At 38.5% G+C, this 24475-nt stretch overlaps 1 protein-coding gene across 5 annotated transcripts in view; it reads left to right on the top strand.

The window, feature by feature from the left end:
* The window catches only part of GRIA4 (glutamate ionotropic receptor AMPA type subunit 4), a 217477-nt gene that overhangs the window by 138511 nt on the left and 54491 nt on the right, over positions 1-24475 (top strand). For 4 of the 5 annotated variants that reach the window (XM_071734643.1, XM_071734636.1, XM_071734652.1 and 1 more), the window contains 5 exons: positions 4207-4260; positions 6235-6393; positions 8144-8311; positions 9922-10026; positions 16322-16432. In XM_071734643.1, the coding sequence (XP_071590744.1) occupies positions 4207-4260; positions 6235-6393; positions 8144-8311; positions 9922-10026; positions 16322-16432 (597 nt within the window). Of the gene's footprint in view, positions 1-4206; positions 4261-6234; positions 6394-8143; positions 8312-9921; positions 10027-16321; positions 16433-17734; positions 20854-24475 lie in introns of those variants that run through there. The other variant, XM_071734670.1, reaches the window with a different exon arrangement.

Here is a 24475-nt window from a genome sequence, read left to right on the forward strand (position 1 = left end):
TTTTAAAATGAAGACCATTCTCACTGCTCAGTGTTGTGCTATACAAGGATCTGCCACCTGTCCCATGGATGTTCAGGGTCTGTCTAAGAGAATGGGGGCTCACAGGCAGGAATGTGCTCTTCTGAAGTGAATCTCCTCATTACAGACATTTACTGTACTGCATTTTACATCAGTGGGATGTTCAAAATACACAAACAGTGGGGTTTTTTTGGATAATGCCAACAAGATGTGTGCAGAAGCAGCCCTGAAGTGCAGTGTGAGCTCAATCTAGTGACCAGGCCACAGATAGTCCAGAGTAAAACCCTGAAACACGCATGCTATGCATGCCAACCCCTTTGCCACCAACACTTTTGGTGTCCAGATCCTGTCCTATCATCTTCCCTGCCTTCTAATGATGTTAGGCAGTGGAACTCTACCCTCTCTCTACACTGTGATTGAGCTTGGCCCTTCAGTCTGAATTTAGGGTACATGAGGAACTACCTGTGCTTTTAAGGTGCCCCAACACTGGAACGCTCTCATCTGTCAAAATCTTAGTCCTGGTTCTCCCTTTCAGAACAGTTTTGCTGCATCTTTTACCACCCCAACCCCCTCCACTCTGCCATAGAAGCAAAACATTCTTCCCTCACTCAGCAGCACTCATCTGTTTAGCTTGTGGTTCAGGGCAATATCTACTGCTCTGTGTATGCAATGGTTGAGGTCTCATCTCTGTTAGAACTCCAGTCACTGAAAACCAGTTAAATGATAGAGAAGAGAGAGTTTGCATTCTGGATTGAGTGGCTGTCAGAAGCTCCTTCTATTGATATGAAAGACTTGATTTGTCTCAGTGCATCTGCATGTTTCATTATCTGAGAGAAAAACATTATTATGTATATTTTAGATATTCAGAAGTATGAGAAAGTTGTCTCACTAAACAGACCCTTTGTTCCTAAATTATAAGCAATTCTTGGCTTGCAAACTGTGAGTGATCAATACCAAAAACATTCTCAAATTCAAAATCTGAATTGTATCCAGTCTTTGTTGGAAATGCAAGCCATATGGCTTCATTTCTCTTCTGTGTCTGCAAGACCAACATTCTTAGGGTGAAATTCATCTCAGTTAGCATTAGGAATATAAAATGACGATGTCTACATCAGACCTAATCATCATCAACTGTTTTTCTCTTCAGTGCAGAAAAATATGCACTTTCAAGGCACAAACTGTCTAATTAATTTTAGATGTGTGCTTTAGGATAAGATGAATCATTTCCTCAAAGTGCCTGCTTTTTCCACTGTTTATAAAGGAAGTTAAGACTAGGTGATTCATGAACACATACCTTTATCACTCACCCTTACAGACAAGGTTCGAGAAAATACAGTGAAAAAGTAAAATGTTATTTTCAAAAATATTCTGTATTGTTCACACTTAATCTAAGAATTCTGCAGTTATTTCTGTGTGCATTAGCTAGAAGCAAACACAGAAGTAAATCTGACTAATCATTTGAAGTATTTACTCATTTCCAGTGTGATAGCTATGGACTAGTATCTGATGTCCTTAGTAGTTGCACGTTGATCATGTGCTTGTTTTATTTGACTGGTATGTTTCAATGATCATCACAATTAATGTTATGAAATTAAACCATGGAGCAGATCACTAAGGGTGTAAATTGCCAAAGCTACGTCAGCTTCCAAGAGCTTGAAGGGAGATGCAGTGATTTGCCCAAGCTGAGAATCTGGTTGTCATGAGCATGTTATATGCCCCTGTACTAAGCGCTGGTGAGGCCACACCTCGAGTCCTGTGTCCAGTTCTGGGCCCCTCAGTTCAGGAAGGAGATCGAGGTCCTGGAGCAGGTCCAAAGGAGGGCAACTAGGCTGGTGAAGGGACTCGAGCACAGATCCTATGAGGAGAGGCTGAGGGAGCTGGGGCTGTTCAGCCTGAAGAAGAGGAGGCTCAGGGGAGACCTCATCACTCTCTACAACTCCCTGAAAGGAGGTTGTAGCCAGGGGGAGGTTGGTCTCTTTTCCCAGGCAACCCTCAGAAAGACAAGAGGGCACGGTCTCAAGTTGTGCCAGGGGAGGTTTAGGTTGGACATTAGAAAGAATTTCTTTACTGAGTGGGTGATCAAGCGTTGGAATGGGCTGCCCTGGAAAGTGGTGGATTCTCCATCCCTGGAGATATTTAAAAAGAGACTGGATGTGGCACTCAGTGCCATGGTCTGGTAACTGCAGCGGTAGTGGATCAAGGGTTGGACTTGATGATCTCTGAGGTCCCTTCCAACCCAGCCAATTCTATGATTCTATGATATGTTGTTGGTCCACTTACATTCAGGCTGATACTGTCAGGATTTAAAAATGCAAGATTTTGATCTATCTCAGTTTCCCTGTAATCTATCTCAGTTTCCCTGGCCATGCATTGCTGAAGGAATACAGATGTAAAAGCATTATTGGTGTCAGGGAGCACATCCCCATTGAAGCCACTGAACTCTGATTCTGCCAGCAGGGATTTGAACCCCTTGCATTCAATGCATAACAAAAGGCTTGACAAGCCCCCTTCTCACTTGTGTTGTGCTGGTGACAGGGAAAATGTAATTTCTCCCTCTGCCACCCCTCAGTGATGGGGGTAGCAATGATATTTAATCACAGATCCTAATGGGAGTTAGGCTGAGTACAAAATAAGAAATTCATTTATATGAATGGTGGAAAAGTGTTACGGCTTGGAATGACAGTGTCTTTTGGGCCTTTTTTTCAGCTTATGCTTTGCTTTTTAAACACAATCATTTTAGCTACAGACTGCAAATATAAAAGAAGAACAAAAGGATAAGATACAGATGGTTTATTCACTTTATTACCTAAAAATTATGAAATTAAAACAGTTCTGACAAGATGCTTATGACACATCCCTTTGAGTTTCCCTTCTACTCTGCTGTAGAAGCAAATTGACTTATTGTGACATATTGAGCAAGGAATCAACTATATCCAAGTCTTAATCCAGTTTAGAACCTAGATCCTTGGGTGTCTTTGGCCAAATTATTTAGTCCTTCAGCAACTTGTCTCTCATCTCCAAAATGTTATATTTGGGGGTTTTTGCCACACTGGAAAAATGGGCTGCAGGGCTTAGTGAATGTCTGATCTGTCATTTGAACATAAAATGTGATTCATGAAGTCAAGATGTGACCAGCTCTGTAGACAAGACCTAGAGCTAAGATTTAAAAGCAGGAAAGTAGACAGATCTATAAGCTTCCCAGTACTTACCAAGTAAACTGCCTGTATCTTTGCATAAAGGAAATATAAAATGCTTTGTGGAGATGATTCTGTGAGGAAAAAAATCTCTCATGTTGGGGCTGTAAGCAGACTTTTTCTAAATGAGTAGTAACCTATCAAAAATAAGAGTTAAAAGAAGTCTAAAATGACTGTTCTTAAGTGCAAGTTTCATGTTATAGGTTTTACTGCTAATTTACTCTAGTGAAAGCGTCTTTAATCTGTAATGAAACTATTAACAATTTTCTACAGACAAAAAATTCTTCCCTCATTTTTTAGATTTAGTACATTAAATAAGAGGCATTCCATCACAGGAATGGCAATAATACAGATACAAGTGTGGGTTGATGTAGTTCCTGTTTAAATCCTATTGCTGATCAAGGCTGTGGGATATTGCGATATCAAGGCTGTAGGAGCCTGTTCCCCAAGTCTTTAACATATTACTAGGAGTTAAGTAACACTTTTAGTACTTGGCCACCTCAAGGGCAAACAGCTTTGATTCCAAGAGATGAAAACCCAGTTTGATTCATAAATTCCTCACTTATTTAGAATGAAAAGGTACATCAGCTGGTAGGCTTTCTGGCCGATGTGTGACCACCTCATTCTGAATTTGTATCCCATAGATAATTGCTTTATTTGATAACACAGTATACTACAGTAACATTATCAATCATGTAAGACACTCAGATTAAAAAATTCATTATTTTACTCACTTTCATTTTAACTTCTTCCCTTAATTAAGCACCTGGAAAGTTGCAGCTATCTTATTGCAGAAAGACTATCAACACTATATTGCTGATGATATAGTATTTAGAATTTATACTTCTCTGGTTATGGAAAAAGCTTTCTAGAGAAAACAATATGATGTTTTTCTTTTTCTTTTTTTTTTTCTTTTTTTTTTTTTTTTTTTTTTTTTTTGTTTTGTTTGTTTGTTTGTTTTTGTTTTTGTTTTGGTCTTATTTCTTCTGTACAGATCGTGAGTGTGGGAAAACATGTTAAAGGATACCATTATATTGTTGCCAACCTGGTAAGATACTTTTCTAGAATTATACCTCTGCTTGGTAAGTGAAACACTCAGTTTTACTTTGGAGTCATAGCACTTTGCATGAAATTTGCCACTAGTATGTGGTTGAACATAATACATTCTTTATTATTTGTGAAGGATCTTGGATTTGTTGTCGCAGCCATCTAGACAAGAAGGGCACAGTGTAACCCTCTTAAAATTTATTAAAATCAATGTAGCATAAATGTCTGCTGTCTGTGATTGAATTAGAATTTACAGAACCGCACTATGATTTTTGACTAATTTTTTTTTAATATTAGTAACATAATTTTTAAGGAAACTCTTCTACATTCTCCGGGGAATACTTATTTTACTGTAAGATCAGCTATTTTCAGTCAAATTACTAGTTCAATATTTTCACTCTGAGACTAAACTGCACATTCACATAGATAATGTCCATAAGACAGCAAAAAAAAAAAAAAAAAGACTAAATGCAATATTTTATTTTTAAAATAACCCATTCTTCAAGCCAAAATACCTGCCTGGAGAAGAACAGAGAATGTAGGACAGAGCCTAATGTATGCTTTAAATTGTTTTCTTTTTACTCTTCCTCAAGGAATTTTGGTTGACATGAAATATTTTATTGTGCTTTGCTGTACTTGTACCTTACCTTAAGATCACTTCAGATTATTTTTAAGACCTCAGGCATCTTAAATGAGAAATCTCTAGTCTCTTACATCTTAAAAATTAGATTTGCCGCATTACAAATTTATAGCTCCCCAAGTAACTTCCCCCATGAAAAACAGTTGCTGTAAACAAGGAACCAGATGTTGCACGGAGCTGCTAGTGGGATATACAGTGGGAACAGGCACATCTATTCATCTGCTTCAGCAGGGACACACATTGCTTTCTACTGCTGTTCAATAATGTGGGTAATACGAGTTCCTGATTTGTCACCTTTTATATTTACTGTCAGTATCCTTTAGGATATGAGTCAAATCTCTGTCCTTAACAGGTTTTCTCCCCTGGTGTACCGGAGCAGTACCCCACTTTTCTATTTTTCCCTAAATCTTTTGTTTTTTTAATGAAGTGTGATAGTACACTTATGTTTGCACTGATGAATGTCAATCAGAGGAATTTAAGAAAATAAAATCAAGGTACCTCTGAGACAACATTAAACACGGGAGCTAGGAAAGGAGAAGAGACATTGGTGTTTGCTTTTTAGCTTGCCTTAGCAGTTTGTATTATGCAGTTTCTTGAAGCTGTTATGTGTCTACAGGCAATCTTTACTAATGAATTTGTCTTTATGCATGATGAACAGATTAGCCTGAGAAACTAGTAAGTCAGAAAGTATGTGTGCTTTATTTTTCTTTGAATGTTGTGGGTTTTTTCTTTCAATACATAGAAAACCTGAGAGATACCACTATCCTGTTTCATAAATGCATGATAATGATGTTATGTTTTCTATGCACTAACAATGGGATCCCCATGTGCTGTCTCTGCCTTCTAATATCCATTATTTTATCTTATTATCTCTGACACCTTCAGCCTAAACAATGGATCCTGGAATAAATATATTAACAGAACAGTGTTGGTCATTTTGCAAATGTGTAAAGAAACGAGGATATAATTTAAAGAACTAGTTCTGCGTTCATTAAAATCTACCAAATCTGATGGAAATGGATTAAGGCTTTAACATTCTCCAGGAACTTTACAGTTGCACCAAAGGCATTTTCTTCAAAAACTGCCATTCCCAGCAAGGTGTTTCTTAGATGGCAGAACCACCCTAGCAATAATATGGGAAATTTGTTTCTTGGGTTTTTTTTCATTCTTTATTGCATAAATGGAAATTATCAACCAAGATTCAACATTATTTTCTGATTTTAAGTTTTGACTTCTAGTGAAAACCTGGTGCTGTACATCTTTTATGCTTCCTTGCTGACCTAGAACAGATTGAACCTGCATGGGGACAAACAAAATGTTAAATTGATTTTCCAGGGATTCAAAGATATTTCTCTGGAGAGATTTATGCATGGTGGAGCCAATGTAACTGGATTTCAGCTGGTAGATTTCAGTACCCCCATGGTAACAAAGCTGATGCAGCGCTGGAAGAAGCTGGATCAGAGAGAATACCCAGGATCTGAGACCCCACCAAAGGTACTGCCTGATCTGAAGCACTAAGATGCTACTCAAGTGTTCTGATTTCTGATTAGCATTGATGAATACATGAATGAAGACTTTCATATTTAGGCAAAGGAGAAGACAGTTGATAATAGTATTGATGGCAACTGATTATACCTATGCTTGTGATTGTTTGATAGAACTGCAACATGTTTCACTGATGTATTTTAATGTCCTTCTTTGCTTATTTTCCAGCTTCACCTCTGTGATAGGAATTAAAGATCAAATGCTTAACTGACAAATTAATTTCAACAAATTTTGCATGGATTAGTCTAATTATCTGGATTCCCTTAGAGTGCAGGGATTTTCCAACAGCTGGATTCTTCTGGAGATGAGATACAAGCACAATTGTAAATTTACTACCCTTTTAATTTGTAGTTTCATCTAAAAATTCTACCCACATAAAAACCTGGTGTAACTTCCAGGCATGATCTTACAGGGAAATTACATCCTGATGTTCCTCTATTCTAATCCTTCACAGATGGATAATAAAATGTTTCTCTTACCTATAATTTTCTTGGCAGGCAAATCACAGCATAGCTTTAAATATGATTTCATCAAAATAGTTCTGTTATTGTATGTACTAATACATATCAGACCTTGTTGAACCTTGGCACCTTAATGCTGGGCACTGCAAAGATAAACCATCAGCTTTCCTTCAGCTGGGAGATTGGTAGGTTGGCAAACTCTAGGGAAAATATCAACATGGACAATACAAAGCATAACTACATAATTTGGTGAATATTCAAGAAACTTATGTTCTGGAGGGGAAAAAAACCCCAAGGATTCTGTGGGCTATGAGTACAGACAGCTCCAAATACTCTTGACAGTAAGAGTTTAGCCTGGAAGATTCCTTGCCCCATGGACAGGATTGTGCTTTCTCTTTCTGAGAAGTCAGCATGATTAATCTGAATCACACATAATTCTATGGATAGCCAAAATTTGAGATTATGGAGATAAACCATGGCCTGAGCAAGAGGAAGGGAAAGGAATTAGTCTTCAATAAGTGAATTTAAGTTTTAAAAGTTACAGGGGATATCGATAGCAGCCCTGGGCTTTTGAACAACTTCTGGGACAATATGTTCATCAGGGGACTGTACTGAGAAAATGTCCCTATCTTAATTTGGCTCCAGGACAGACTAATATCTGCTGAATACTTGATCTACACATTTCATTTGGCATGTTCTAAATCTAAAGCAGTTACTGTAGTTAATGTAGAAACACAGGCTGTTCAGTGCCCCATGCCATTCAGAGAGCCAACATCGGTTTTCCAGCAGGAGGAACATATCCTTGAGCATTCTTAACAGTTCTAATGGCTTGGATGTCTGCTCAGTGGATGTGCATTTTTTCATTTATATTTTTTCAATGAGCTACTCTTTCTTTCTTTTCTTTTGAGTAAGTTGGGTGGGGTTATTCCCTAATGTGAAGGCAATTGGGGAAAAAAATTGAGACTTGAATATCTGCAATTCAATTTGTTTCTTTTAATAATCCTTTGGAGACACATTTCCCTAAAGGAAGACAGTTTTAAAGACAGGGCTTCTGAAATGTACTCTTTACAGATCTTTATTTGTTTCTTAGACAAAATTGCTTTTGATTTTGAGGAGAGTTTTTTTCTTAATGAAGCTGTAAAAACTGTGACATAGTGACTCAAACTAGAAATATAAGAAAAAGATGATTTTCATAAGACGTGCCAGCTCTAAAGCAGTGTGTTTGTCCATCTGTTTAGTACACATCTGCATTAACATATGATGGAGTTCTTGTGATGGCTGAAACTTTTCGTAATCTTAGAAGACAGAAAATTGATATTTCAAGGAGAGGAAATGCTGGTGATTGTCTTGCTAACCCTGCAGCCCCATGGGGTCAAGGAATTGATATGGAGAGGACATTAAAACAGGTAAGTGTAGGCTTTATTCAAACGATCTTTGTGAATATAAGTACTAATGGTACACTGTGTGAAATGGATGGCATTATACACAATGGTAACAATGGGAGAGGGGAAACATTTTTCACTTGCCATTTAGAAACAGCTGGGGCTGTTCTGGTTTATAACTTGGAATGAAGGCAGAGGGGAACTACTACTGTTTGAAGCTGCTGTTAGTTCTGTTGAGATAGTTGGGACTTCTTCCACTGAACTGGTGAGCTCATCTGTTTTGCATATAAATTGGCTGTACAGATACTGTCATTTAAGTAAAAAGGTATAGCTACATAATATAAACTTTACAATATGTTTCTGTCATCTTGAATAAAAGTAGATTTCTCCCAGGGAAATCACATAGGTAGTATTTTTTCCTTTAAAAAGAAATAACCCAGAGCTATTGTTTTCTGATGTCAAGATTTTGAATTCCTAATGAATATGGATGCTTAGAAAGTTCCAGACCTCTGTCAAGATGATTTAGCCTTTCCTTTGAATGGGACAGTAAGAAAATAAAATTCCTGCAGTAGAATTTAAATCATTGCAAATGAGCAGGCTTCACTCAGGAGAAACTGCTGAGGAGAAGTGACTGCTGACAGAGCTGGCAGCTCTGTGCCTAGAAGAAATCACAGTCAGTCAGTCCTGGAGAAAAGTCGGCAGAGATAGAAATGTACAGAAGGAAAGAGTAAGTGGTTTAAACCCACATCCTGATTCCTAGGGACAGAAATTAAGCATTTTGTGTGCTTCACATACTCTGTGCATAGATCTGCAACAGCTGTGAGAAACATGAAATCAGGCTTCTGTCTTCAAGTGGAAAGCTTTCAAATTTGTCCAAAGAAGTTTACATGGCCAGATCCTGATACAATCAAAGCCAGCAGCAATATGGCTATGGGATGAGGACCAAAGCTTGGATAGCCTTTGGTAAGGCTGTAAAGGGCTGAAAATAAAAAAACAGGGTTCTGACTTCAGCTGAGACACAGGTAGTGAAATACTGCCACAGACCATTATCTTACAGCTTTACATGTGTCCTCCACCCTGAGGCTTTGGAAACGCTGTTTTCAGGCCCTATGAATGTCACCCCTCTTCTGTGACAGTAAATTGGTTTTGTGGGGCAAAATTTGTTATCAGGTTTACCTTGATGAGCAATATATATTTAATTTGTATATCTAACTCACCAGACTGTGAAATAAAAAGATACATGAGCTCAAGCCAAACATCCTTTGAGTTTATTTCATGTGATCCAAAACATCCTCCAGGAGTGATGAGAATGGTAAAAAAATTTATTTCTCTTTAGGACCTGCAGCTGGGAAGTGTTCAGCTGCACAGCATGGAAGAAGAGGAAGTCCATTGTGTGTGTCTTTGTTAGCACTTTGATATAGGCATATATAAGCCTATTTCAAGCATGGTTTGACAGGGAAAAGAAATACAAAGGAAAAGTACCCAACTTTTTAGCTGTATAGTGCCTGGCTATTCTACAGCATTGTTGTTATTGTAATCTGTGGACATAGCTGGGATAACTTTCACCATTCTTGGACATTTGGAATAAAAAATACAAGGCTGGATCTTCATGGTGCTTTGTCTCCCGTTTCTAGGTGCGAATACAAGGATTGACAGGAAATGTTCAGTTTGACCACTATGGTCGCAGAGTCAACTACACCATGGATGTCTTTGAGCTGAAAAACACTGGCCCTCGGAAGGTACGTGATGACAGTATTTACTATCCTGATTTCATATGTATGCATTATATGTGATGAAATGATTGTGCAAACTTATATTAAACTGGACTCTGTAGGTCCTTAAAAATATAATATATTGAATACGTGGATAACATTTCTGTTGAAAGCAGATTAAACTGCATTTTCTACTAGATATTATTCAGTGCAACGAATTAGGGAATACAAAAATAAGTGTGTGTCTTGGAGAGGTGAGATGTCAGTCAAGCATACTAATGAAAACCAGATGGATGGCAAGTTACAAGGCTACTGGGTACTGGAAAATTGTCAGAACTCCAGACAGTAGATGTTTCTTGTCTTTTATCCAAAGATTTCTATCTTCCATATTACTGAAGTTTTAGGGTCATTTGTATTTTCCAATTAAACATGAATGAGGACATAACTACCATGGGGGTTTCACGAGGAAAAGGAGAAAAGAGGAAAGAAGAGGAAGGGAATGCCCTGGATATATATTTTTTCTGAAATTAATTGCAGTATTTAATCCTGTGTGCTTCAGTGGTTGCTTGTAAGCAACTTAGGCAAATACACACTTATATGTCAGAGCAGATCCATCATGTCTGAGTGAACAGAGTTTATCACTCATCCCGATCACCTAGAAAATATAAACCTAGGTACTTTTAAACTCTTTCTCTTCTGTTCTGAAATTTGCCTACTTTTCATAGTATAAAACAAATAAAGTTCAGAGAATATACTCAGGCTCAAGGATTTTATTTCCTTTGCAGGCACTGGTGCCTGTTTTGTTTGTGAAGTCACAAGAACCAGAAAAAGTGAGAAGCTGATGGTGAACAGGAGAATCGTAGCTGTTTGAGTAGGGCCCAGGCAATCAGAATTGAATTAGATGATCCTCTGCTGTCAGGCCAGAGGTGACAATCCCAATAAATAGCACCGCAGGTAAACTGTGTGTCCCCAAAGGCAGTTACATTATACAGTGATGAGAAAGCAGAGTTAAACGACAGATCCAGGGTAAGATGATAGACTGGGATGAACAGCTTGAAACAGTATAGAGCTGCAGACCAAAGCAAAGCATGAGCCTGTGTATTGGCTGTATTGGTGCAGCTGACTTTTTAAAGTATGACACAACAAATTAGGAAAGGTGAGTCTGTCTTCCTTCTCTCCTGGGAAGCCCAGTGTCTCTTGCCAGGCCATGTGTGTGACCTTGCTGCCCACCCTGCTCCCTTCCAGGCTGCAGGGTGTCAGCAGCCCAGGGAATGCACGAGTTGCTGGGTGCATCGAGTGGTGAAACATGACCTTTCCATCAGCTATTCCCAGTTCTACAGGAGGAAAGGCAATGTGGAAAAGGTGTGGTTAATTAGGTCACAACCTTAGTAACTCACTAGGGAATTTGCTCGGCAGAAAACTGTCACAAGTGGCCTGTTATTCTTGTTTCAACATTTATTACCTGGTTTGGGAGAGATATCTGGCTGGCAACACTGCAGGGAAGTCCCCACCCTCTCATCTTGCCTACAGCTTCAAGGCAGGGTGGCTACAAATGGAGTAGCTGTGTCTGTGCTGTGCTGGAGTCCCAAGGTGCTTTCCTTACCTTTTCAGGCATGCCTCACTCTTCATCCATTACTTGTTTTGATATAAGCTGTAATTGCTTTGACAGGTCTGGCTACTCACAGGAATTTATTTCTCATGCATTACATAGTATTTTATATGTGATCATTGGACCAATTTTGTGGTCCAGCCTGACAAATCCAATATAATATGTGAGAAATGGCTATACTTAATTGAACTAAGAAGCCTTCACTTTTAATGTCTTCTTCTCATGTCATACATAACATGACTTATGAGTCACCTAGCAATATCTTTTCAGGACTAGACTTTCAAGACAGAGTAAATCATGCCTGTAATCTTTAGAAAAGTGATTTTTGTTGCCCACAGCTTTAGGCATGGGAACAGAGCATTAAAAACAGCACAGCTCGTCAGAATCTGGCTTATGTATAATCTAGTGAAATGGGAAACAATAACCAGTGTTCATATTAGTTTCATTTATGCAGCATTTCTTACTTTGTTCTTGTCTGTAAAACAATAACAAAACTTGCTGATGGCAGGAAAGGGTCACAGAGATGTGAGTGGAGTGTTTCAGTGTAAGGGTCTAAAGGAAGGACAGGCAGGGCAGACAAGGAGTGGGAGTTGCCCTTTATTGCGAAAGAGCAGCTGCAGTGATCGGAGCTCTGCCTGGAGATGGATGAGGGACTGCTTAATAGTCAAGGATCACCTCCTCCAAGCTCAAGAGTGTTCCATCCCAATGAATAAAAAGTCAGGCAAAAATGCCAGGAGGCTTACATGGCTGAACAAAATGCTTTTGGCCAAACTCAAGCACCAAAAAGAAGCATATAGAGGGTAGAAACACGGATGAGTAACCTGGAAGGAGTACAGAAACTGTCAGACCATCCAGGGATGGACTTAGAAAAGCTAAATCCCAAATGGAATTGAACCTTACCAGGTATATCAAAGACATCAAGAAGGACTTCCATACGTACACAGGTGACAAAAGGACAACTAGGAAAAATGTATTTTGCTCAATGAAACAGATGACCTATGTACCCAGAGCATGGAAAAGGCTGAGGTACTGAATGCCTTTGCCTTAGACTTTACTAGCAATACGGGACTTGAAGAATCCCAGGTCCTAGAGACTTAAGGAGAAAGGCTGGAGAAAGTAAGATGAATCCTTGCTGGAAGAGGATCAGGTCAGGGAATATGTAAGCAAACTGGACTGAGGTAAATCCATGAGCCCTTATGAGATGTACACAGAAGTGCTAAGAGAGCTGGAGAATGTCACTGCAAAGACACTCAACAATCTTTGGTCGACCATGATAACTGGGAGAAGTACCCAAAGACTGGAGGAAAGTACACATCACTCCCCTCTTCAAAGAGGGCAAGAAGGAGAACCCAGAAAAGTACACCTCGATTCCAGGGATGATAATGGAGCAGCTATTCTTGGAAACCATTTCCAGGCACATTAAGGACAAGAAAATTATCATGAAGAGTCAGCATTGCTGACTTCACCAAGAAGAAGTCATTCTTAATCAACTTGATAAGCATCTAAAATGAAGTGACTGGCCTGACTGTCCTCTAGATGAGGGGACAGCAGTGTGTGTTGTCTATCTGGACTTGATTTAAGGCCTTTGCCCCTGTTTCCCTTAAGATACTCCTAGAGGAGCTATTGACTGGATAAGCAATTAGGTGGATTGAAACCTGTCTGAAGGTTCAGGCCTGGATAGGGAGGAAGAGGGGGAGATGTGGGGTGGGGTTGGGGGGGACAGTGGTGATCAGTGGTCTGAAGTCTAATTAAAGGTCATTAACTATCTATGTAGCCCAGAGGTCAAAACTGGGTCCCGTCCCATCTAATATCCTCATTAATAATCTGGATCTATGACAGCATGTGCCACTAGCAAGTTTACTGGTGATACCCAGTTGGGAGGAGTGGCTGATATGCCAGGGGATCGTGCTGCCATCTAGAGAGAACTGGGCCAACAGGAACCTCATGAAGTTCAAGAGGAAGTCCTAAACCTGTGAAAGAACAATCCCACTCACCAGTATATGGAGATTTCTGACAAGCCTGAAGACACCTTGGCAGAAAGACACTGAGGGTCCTGGTGGACACCATGTAGAACGTGAGCCATCAATGTGCTGTTGCAGCCAAGAAAGCTGATGGTATTCTTAGCTGCATTAAATAAGTATTGCCAGGAAGTTGAGGGAGATGATTCTTTCCCTCTCCTTGGTGCTGTGTGATGCCACACCTGGAGAAGTCTGACCACTTCTGGGCTCCACAGTACGAGTGAGACACGGGCTTACTGAAGAGAGTCCAGCAAGTTGCTACAAGGTTTACAGGCCTTCAGAAATGACACTATTCATTAAAATCCAAAACAGTCGTGACAAGTTTTCTTTGAGGCCAGCATTTTTGCAGTAATGTTTCCTAAAAGACAAATAGAGCCTCTGTATAAGTGAATGTAACTGCTAAAGGTCCAATCACAATCCAAATAGAATTGGATGTACTTTAATAGCTAAATTTAACCCTGTCCTTTGAGTTATTTTTCTTGGGGATTTATGGGAAAGCATATATTTATTTGGTGCTCTCAATGTGACTGTCAATCTATATACTTATAAAAATGTCATCATATATCATATATGTATTCAGTAATCGGGTTCCAGAGTTACTTTAGCGCAGGTTTGAGATGCACACGTTCAAGCTCAAGCTAAAATTCCTCTCAAAAATGCTCATCAGTTCTCAAAAAACTCTTATCTCTGTCTGCATTTTCATATGGTACTTACTTTTATAATACAGTACACAATTTATTTTCTGCTTTCCTTCTGAACTCCCCAGCAGTGAAGAAAAAAAATTTCAATATTCTAATGAACTTGTCAAACTGCCAGTTTTTGGTATACATATTGTACCCCTAGTTAGTCACAGTTTTTGACAAGAACTTGACATTTTCCTTTATCAGTTGTGTTTGTGACTCCACAGTTGTCTGGATGAAAAAGAATATCTGTGAACAGTGCATCTGCATCCTACTAGGAAGAAAACCTCACCCTGCACTGTATCAGCAATGCTGTAACTTTCTGTCAGCTGCTGACACCTAAATCAGGGCTCCTGTGCTGCAGTTGCAATTGCAAAGAGAACATTTCAACTAAATATACCAGAAGTTGTGCATGGGAAGAGTGTGCTTGTTTGCTTCACAAACATGAAAAAAAAAAATTCACTGGTATTCAATCAAACTCACTCATCTTGAATTACTTAATGTATTTATAATTCTTTGTGATGGGTCTGTCTGCACCCTGCTTTAGGGACTACTAGAATGATTTGGCTCTCCGTAATTTTTTATTTTTTTAAAAAAGGAAATTAATGACATTGTAAATATAAAAATCAATAGAAAGGTTGGCTTTTTTTTAAGAATATATGTAATTCTTTAATGCATATGAATGAATTATGAACCAAAACCACCCCCCTGAACTTCCAGACTCTCCTATCACATCACATCATTACATTGATCTGAACGTGATGTTTCTCCCCATCATGGAGGCAGAACCCTATGTTATGGTGAATTTTAGTATGGGTTCTGAGGTGGTATTAGAAATAATATTGGCTGCATAACTGATCTGATCACTCAGCCAGTTTCCATAGTGCTGAAGTCTTTTCATCCATGGCACTGACTGTCCTTCAGCACTGACACTTACACTGGAGTTCTGTTTGGAGCCTACTTTCCACTTTCCACATTCCCTTTCCTCTTCTGGTAAGATGGACAAGGTGTTCCTCTATCCCAACACTTGGTGTCTTGAACTCCTAATTAATCAAGGAAGGAGGGAAGAGGGAGTTACTGCTGACTTGTCCCCCGGTGCTTCTGAAAAGTGAGCTGTGCCAGCTTGAATTGTGTCTCTTTGATAGGAACCTTTTGAAATTATTGCCTCTGTCTGCACCTTTCATGGGAAAAAAGTGATTAAAACCTGGATCTAAAGTAGTTCATTGCCAGCAATGAAAAAAGGCATTTGTTTCACCTTAAGGTTGCTCTGGGTTGGCTTGTGGTTGCCTAAATTCAGCCAGAGAGGACAACCTGATTTGCTCCACTACTATAGGCACTTACCAGCCATGCTTTTAGAATTAAGTCACCCTCCCCATGCTCTACAGTCAATGAGGAAAGCAAGCACTTTTCTAGGAGAGGTGCTTATCCTGCATGAGCTGAGTTTCTGTCTGGTAGTTTGTCTGTCCAGGAAATAAAGAAAGCTTTATTAACAGGTCTTCTAATGGAGGTGCTAAAGGTCAGTGCCAGCAGTTAAGTGGAACAAGCCTGATGTAAGTCCCCAGGTTGGGGTCTCCTGGGAGGTCCAGGATGGAGCCATTGAATTGCAAATCTGCCATCCAGATGTCTTTCACTCCTCTATCTAAGACCAGGAGATCTGTAGGATTAGTAAATTTAAATTTTCTTGTGGAGAGCAAAAATCCTTTTATCTCATTTATTTCACAGAAAGGCTTCAAACTATTGAAAATGGAATTTAACTTGTGCCTCTGGTCAAAGTAAGTAGCCCAAATCATGGAGTGGCAGCAATACCAAGTCTGACTCTGTGCAGCAGTAGTGGTGGCATACCCAAATTGTTAGATATGCACCACCCTGTACCCATCCATGACTGTGACAGTGCTTACTCTGTAGAAAATTATCTTCAGCTCACTCTGTTGTTCTTATAATCATTTATATTTCTAATTATACAAAAGGTAGAGCTTTCTACTGTAAATTAAATTTTATTTTTTTTTTTTTTGCAGGTTGGTTACTGGAATGACATGGATAAATTAGTTTTGATTCAGCATGAACCTACCCTTGGAAATGACACTTCAGCAATTGAGAATAGAACCGTAGTTGTCACTACAATTTTGGTAAGGTTTCTTTTTTAAATGCTTATATTGTTGTGTGACACAAACTCATTTTTAGTTATGGTCTAATTTAGTCTGCCAGTTCCTAGGTTAGTGAGAGGGTGAGAGCCATGTATCTTCATTATCTTGACTGTAACATCTGCACAGAGTTTCTTGTTATTCATTTAATGTAATGATTCACTTGCAATAAGGTTTTTAAAATTGAGTTGCGGTTATTTTTTCCTTTATTCAGTCCTCTATTTTTTACTAGAGTAAATTTCATAAATATAAGTGATTTTTTTCAACCTCTAGTTGACAAAGCTTGACTCACAAGAAACTGGAAGAAAAACCTGAAACATTGAATGACAGAATTGAACTGAGGGTATAAAATGAGATGGCTGAAATACCAGTGTCCCTTTTTCTCATTACATTATAAATTCAAAATTCACATCAGCAAGTGAAAAAATTACAAGTAGTATAGTTCAGTCATCCAATCAGAACTGCATTACCTACTTTTAATTGTGAATGAAAACAAGAATTTAGTAGAGGCATTTGAACATATTTCTTAATATGATTATTCAACATGTCAATCAAATTTCCAGTTCAATAAAATCTAAATAGATTTGGGGGTTACTGGTCTTCTTAAAGAATGATTCCAAAGGAGAATGCAGTTGCTTCATCAATTTACATTTTTATTGCGTAATTTTCTCAAAACCATTGTTTCTTACAAATCTGTATTTTGAACAAAATATTTAACAATTTCCCCCCTGAAGTCAGACATGCCCTTTTAAGCTGATGTTTGTCAAAGCCAACTGGCAGAGGGTGACCTTTACCTGACCACTTTAAAGATTTTACATTTCAGTTCACTGCCCTTTTCACCTGCTTCATTTAGACAAGATTTCTTAACCCTTTAGAATAAACTGTGTCTCAAATGGGTAGTAATACTCTATACATGTTGTTAAGCAATAATTTTTCTAGTTTAATACAGACCTGAAAATAATCCAAAGGGAAGTGTCAAGACAATTTATTACTAAAAGATGCAGTTAGTTGCCTTATTTCCAGCAGTGTGTATCAGCATTTATGTATTGTGTCTTAAAAAAATCTGCTGAAGATCATTCTAGGATGGAAACCAACCTAATTAGTAGACAGGAATTCAGAATGTGACTCCTAACCGAACTGTGTAACATTTTATTTCATTTTGTTTTGCATGGGACATTTTAAATATATGTATCTTTTTCCAAAAAAATAAAAATAAAAAAAAAAAATAAAAAGAAAAGACTTGGTGATGGAAAAAAGTATACTTCAGTGCAGTCCTCCTCTTTTCAGCCTCTGATGAAGAATCCTATTTTAAGAAATTGATCAAGGAAGAAAAGAGTCCCAAGATGCTGCGAACATTCCTAACTAAGGCTCAAGTATTAACCACCAGTCTAGTAGCATTGAGCTAATTTTTCCATATGGATTACTGTTCCTCTGACTGGATGACCAGGCAATGAACCACCAAGCAAAGTTCTGTGACTAATCTGAAATGTCTAGAACAGATGCCGTTAACCTTCAACTTTGCCAAGCTGAGAAGAGAACGATGTGAATAACAAGCTTTCAGTCGAAATTTTCCTCTCATACCAATCCTGATATCTTTGACTGAAGCTACCATACATGAATATTGTAATTTCCATATATAGCTCCAAACTTAGGAGAAACAAGTAAAAAGTTACAAATAAAAGTAATAGAAAAGGTTCCTGTTTGCTAGAAAGTTAAAAAAGGAGAACAAGAAAGCTTTTTAAAATGTGTTATCTTGCCTGTCCTGTTTGCATTGAAGCATTTTGATGTGCATAGTAAATGTTATCTTCAAAAGAACTTTTCCAGTCCCTGTATTGAAAGGACTGGTAGTATTATTTGCAAAACCAAAAAGCTGGATTTATATTCCAAAGCATGCCCTGTGTTTATGCAGCATGTCATTTTGGGATAAATGCAATTATTTGAAAGCAGCACTGCTTCTTGACCAAAATCATCCCCTCTCAGTGTTTCAAAATCACAGTGCAAGAGAAATATATCAGAATTTGGTTTGAATAAGAATATATGGTGAATTCTGCCTTATCATGCCCATCTCCCTTTGACTCCACTGGGAGCTGCACACATGATACTTAAGGCAGATTATAACCATGATTCTTAATACTGGACTGCGAGGGCAATGTGTTCAGCATCCAAAGCTTATGATCATGCATAAAAGTAAAAGACACATTTAAATAGAATACCTTTCAGAATCCTGTTATTTTGCTCTTGTCTGTATTATAGTAGCGTTGCAAATGCCAGACAGAGACTTTTTCACCTCTCCATTGCCCTCTTCATGTTGAGGGGAAGTTGAACCACTGTAGATGACACATATAATTTTGGTTGCATGCCTATTTTCCAACTGAAAAGCTTCTGCAACCAGTGCTGTCAGACTTTTCAGTCTGCAGAGGCAGGTGTTGTGGCAGTAAGGAAAGTTTACAAGTTTTCAGCATGGCTCACGTTAATTTTTGCCTGAAGCCAAATAGCACGAGTTGCTTTGCTTCTTCTGTTTTTGTGTGTCTGGGCTTACTTTGCTGTCATGTGGCTGTATGGCTTATTGCACAGAAGATGCATTATAAGAATTAGCTCTGCTCTCAGAGAACTTAGCTCAGTGTTTTCTACTTGGCAAAATGTTATGTTCATTTGTAACATAGTGAGATCATGCAGAAATTATTTTACAGTTTTGGGTTAGTACATAGACACTCAACCTACCTCTGATGAGTCATGTGAAGGAGCAACAGAGAGAGAGGTGGCAGCAGGGGCAACTGATGCATTTTACTCTGCCAGCTGCTGTGCAGCCCTGCTTTTTATAGTTCCTGGGAGAGATCTGTGTCCTGCACCTCTTGTGGCACACAGCCTCCTGCACATCTGGCCCTTTGGAAAGAACAGATTTTCTATCTGCATGCAGAAGTATTCCCTTTAGAGGGTATTGAGACCTCCAAGTTTACAGTTGGCTCAATGTATGACTGGAGAAAGGATGCCATGTGCAGCCCTTCTCTAACACTAAGGTAAAGTGGGTGATTTTACCAGCTAGGAAGAATGATCATCTCTAATTTAGCAAGTTCAGAATCATGGTGAAAAGTTGTTGAGGTAGAATACAGGGGAGTAAACTGGGAAGACTACTCCAAACTCTCTAATTAATTTAATGATACAGAGAACTCTGTGCCTGCTCTGAGACTGCAACACTTAAAAGTCACAAAAAACATCTTAGCACAAAAGCTTGATGTCCGTGAGCTGCAGCTGCATTGTGGCTTCCAGCTCAATAATTTAATGAGATGGTCTTGGTGTTGGTAGATTAAGCTTCAAGGGTTAGGATCCAGTTCATGACTGAGTCACCTAAATACAGATGACTTTACAAAGGGTTTTGATTCAGTTGCCCACTTGTAAACACTTGGTGACATTTAAGACACTCTAGGATGTATGATCTAACCCCATTTCTTACACTAGCAGGTTGACACAACTCTCACACCATATATGACCACCCCATCTGGATGTCTCAGCCAGTGTCTGTTGTTTCAGGCATGTAGGGTTAAGCTGTGCCCCCAGTATGTAACTTTCCATCAAAGTCCACAAGAATTTAGAAACTGATTCAATGGCCCATAGATGGATGCCTAACGCTGAGGGTATCAGACCCATCCAAAAAGGGCCAGTACAAGGGACATATAGAATGGCCCTTGGCAGTCAAGCAGGTTACTGTAGGGTATCCCAGATCACAGACAACCCTCATTAGGTGACTGAGAACCACCCTCATTATTATGACTGATACATTCTTGTTTGAATCTTACCTCAAAAATGCTGACTATAACCTTCACATAATAGAAAGGTATTTTTTCATTAGAAATTTTATTAATGAAATTATTTACTATACTGGAGTAAAAAATCGTTTGTTGCATGACAAGGATAAAGACTTCAAACCGAATCCTGGACACTTTATTCAGAAAAAAACAAACAAGCAAACAAACAAAAAAAGCAAAACAAAGCCACAAAAAGCCAAAAAACCTTCCATTGATATTTACAGAAGTTTCTTTCAGAATAAAGTGTGATAATGTGTGCTGCTCCTCTTCCAAAAATGAGACATTTCCTTGCACAAATATTTGTCCCTTTTGCAAATTATTTTTACAATGTTTAAATATTTGGAAATTAATGTTAGACTAGAAAAACCAGACTAGACTAGAAAAAATGGTATTTGAGTTAGTTATCTTCTCCAGCTTCCCTTATAGTACGAACCATCAGTTGTGAGCATTTTATTGTACACATGAATTTATGGCAATGTGTTGGAATGATTTGTTTACATCTATAAAGGTAATTGTTGCAGACATCAACTTGTATTTACAAATGTTAAGTATTGTTATAAAAATGTGAATTATATAAGTAAAGCTTGCACCATTTCAAATATCTGTTCTGTGCTACTCATTGATCATTTCAATGTGGACTTTTCCTTGATTTGCTACACCATAGAATGCTATTACACTGTGTAAATCTTGCAAATACTGTGGTATCAAACCTCATTCAGCAGTAAGTCAAACCTGTGCTTTACATCAGTAGATTAAGAGTTTATAGTTTAAAAAAATTTAGTAAACACAGAGATGGTGGGGAGAAGTAATATTTTTAGTAGACAAGATGCTATAACTGGAAACAGTGAAAAAGTATGCCTACTGTTCTCAGCTATTTCAGCTGACCTACTAGAAGATATTACCTCTCCACAGGTATCTTGCATCTCTGATATCTTTGTATTTGAATGGTTCCACTGACAGTACTACTAATTTAGAAAAATGCTATTTTAATAGATTATACAGAAAAAAAACCCCAAAAACAGCACATTATTTAGCCACAGCTAGAAAAGAGTATCAAGATATGGCTAAGACCATACTATTGATCAATTCAGATATTTCATGACTAACCTTGCAAGTTCATCTGTGTAAGTTATTTGTTAGCAAAGCAGTGAATCTTGCCTTTCATTGTCCTGATGTTATTACAATAACATCTGCACACCCTATTTGTTTGAAACACCCTCAAATTCTGAAATGGACAGAATGTAAAATTAGTGATACCATTTAATTTTATTGTTTGTTTTTTGGGAACAGCCTATATAATAAATCCACAATCAGTCCTACTCAAATGCACCCTATCTAACTGCTCCTTGGCAATACAACTTTCATTATTTAGCAATTGTGTAGAAACTGTTATATAGAAATTTAGTAGAAGCTGCTATGTATTCTGTGTAAAATAGGTAGGCTGGAAAGGGCCACATAGTAAGCAAAATGTGGAGGTGTTCCATTATTTTTAATTGTATTGTTTCACACTGACAGATCTCACTCAATTTCTGCTTCTCTTAAACCAGCCACAGCAAGAGGTACTACTTCACTCTATAAGATAATTGCATTATAAGAGATGTTCCTTGTATTTCGATCAGTAAGCTCAGAATGCATAGAAAGAGAAGTGGGTGTGGGGAGAACCAATGTCACTCCTCCAAGTCACCCAGCAGACAGGTGGCAGCACTCAGGTTTTCTCAGTTTTCACCTGGTGGTCCCTCCACTGGGATTGCTGCTGATTGCACAACCCAGGGCAGTGCTGAATCTCCCTGCATGCCCTCACAGAACTCAAGGGAGGAGAGATAAAGCTTATTGTGCCTGTAGCAGGCAAAATAAGGCATCTGTCACCTTGCTTTGCTGTGCAGAGACAGTTGAAATGTTTTTTTGTAGCAGGCCTGTCTCAATGATGAGGGGTGGGCAGAAGCACAGTGTCAGAGTTTTGGGAGAAGGAACAGAGTGACCTGGCCTCCTCTGTGACTGTCTGCTTTGTGTCCCTCTCCACAGTTATTATTTCCTGCTATGACTTTGATTGAATGCTTCTGGCTTTGGATTTCTAAGAAAGGCTGAATCAGAAGAGCTAGCAGTTACTAACTCTGGTCTTTAAAAAACAAAATTGCTTTTGAGATTCAGCAAGCAAGTGTAACTGAAGCATGTGAGGAGAGTCCATCACTGAAGGATACTGGACAAGGCTTGGTTGTATTTCTAGATAACAGGTGGCTAAATCACAGTCAGGAGAGTAGCATTTTTCATTTCTGTTTAATCTAACTTTTATTTATTTATTTATTTATTTATTTTTATTTTATTTTATTTTGTGTAGTAACATGTGTAGAAAACCCCATATTTTGAGTTTTCCTCTATGGGAACAAAAAGCCTACATGATGGAGGAACATTTGATTCTTGTGCCCAAAATAATTCTTGAAATCAAGATCTGCTGCAAAGAGAGGGCAGGACTCCTTCTCCTTCCCTCCCTCTATAAATTGAAATTAAGTTGAGATTTAACTGGGGATAGGAATACAAAAATATGATGCAGGCTGCTGGTAATACTCAGCAGTTTTCATTTGAAGATACAAACACTGTATGGGTAAAAGCATTTCACTGCATCACAGCAGGAGTTAATGCTGTAGCTCAGTGGTCTTCTCAGTGCCTAAACCACACACATCAGGATGGTAACTGCTTGTCTTGTGATTGCCTGAGTTTTAGTTGGCCATGGCCATCCTTAGCCCTGCAGTGGTTATACCTATGTCCTAAAGAAATGGGACAGTGTGCTCTTGTGATCCTCAGATTTCCCTGGGCATCTATATGTAGAAGAAACCAGGTCATAGGACAGAGTTCGACTTTGGAAGGGATCATTGTGAATGCTTTTCTATGCTGTGTGGTTCCTTAGCTGAAGCAATGGCCATGAAGCTTTAGTGGTCTTCAATACTGAATTACTACTAAGGGACTGTGGCCTAAAGAGGAATGTCCATAGCAGAGAAGAACATAAGCAGGAGGTGAGGAAAGGAAAAGTGTTCTGAGAACACACCTGAGAGTGAGACATTCCTGCAGTGCTTTGGAACCTGAGTCTGTCTTTAAGGAAATATGAGCACTTCCCCATTCACAAACTGTTGAGTTTAATCTGATTTATCTCTGATAAATTTATCTCTGATATATTTATCTCATATTTAAATACACAAGCTGCACAACTTGCTCCATTCACAATACACAAAGTTTCACTCTGCCATCCTTATATGGAGATGGATCCTTGGTAGTTACCACAAAGAGTAAATTTACATAAGTAAAAGGAATAGTGCTCCTTACACTTTTGTATCTTTTATATTTCTCTGCCTTTCCACCTTTTAATAGTATATCAAAGATACTACCCAGGCTCACTATCAAGTTGTTCTCTTGGATCCATACCCTGCTTGGAGGGGATGCATAGTGGTATCTGAAAGGAAAAAATTACCTGATACACTGAAAAATTTGGCATTGGTTGATTCAGTCTGCCTGTTGCTCACGGAATGTCACCCTCCATTGTTAAACACCCAGTAGAGGTTACAAAGTTGCTGTTGCTTACAGCTGATGTTGATACAGTTTCAATGAAGCAGACATTCTCAGACTTAAACATACATATATTTAAAAATATTATATTTATTTTTGCACTAATTGTTTATGTAGGAAAGGTGCAAATAGGGCAGAGCACTACGTAGATCAGTGTCGAAAAAAAGCTTTCCGGGGCCAGCAAAGAGAAAACTGAAGTTGCCAGTATTTTGTGATGTAAATTCAAACAAAGAGTGACATTAATGACAAGTATATTGTCTGGAACTGGCTATGAATTTGAACTATGTGAAGCAATTTAAAATAACACCAGAAAATAAAATAATGATTTCTGCAATCTGAATCTACACAAAGCAAAAAAGTTCTCCCATTATGACCTTGGTTTTCCAGTCACATAATGTTCACTGTTGTGACAGCATCATTTATACCAGGAATGTAGGATCCACTTTTCAAGACAGATGTTTTCTCACCAACCAAATATAATCTTTTTCATGCAGCATGTAGTCAGTGTCAGCTTAATGCCATCCTAGACCATGCATATGGCTTAGATTCATCCTGAAAGACCTTGCAGCATCTGCACTGTTTATTTGAAGGGGAAGATACATGTTTCCTCAAGAACATATTCCTAAGTTCTCACTGAAATGTATGTAGCCTCTTAATAACTGCATTTTAA

Source organism: Heliangelus exortis, chromosome 1 (assembly GCF_036169615.1).
Source record: "Heliangelus exortis chromosome 1, bHelExo1.hap1, whole genome shotgun sequence".
NCBI classification, from domain to species: Eukaryota; Metazoa; Chordata; class Aves; order Apodiformes; family Trochilidae; genus Heliangelus; species Heliangelus exortis.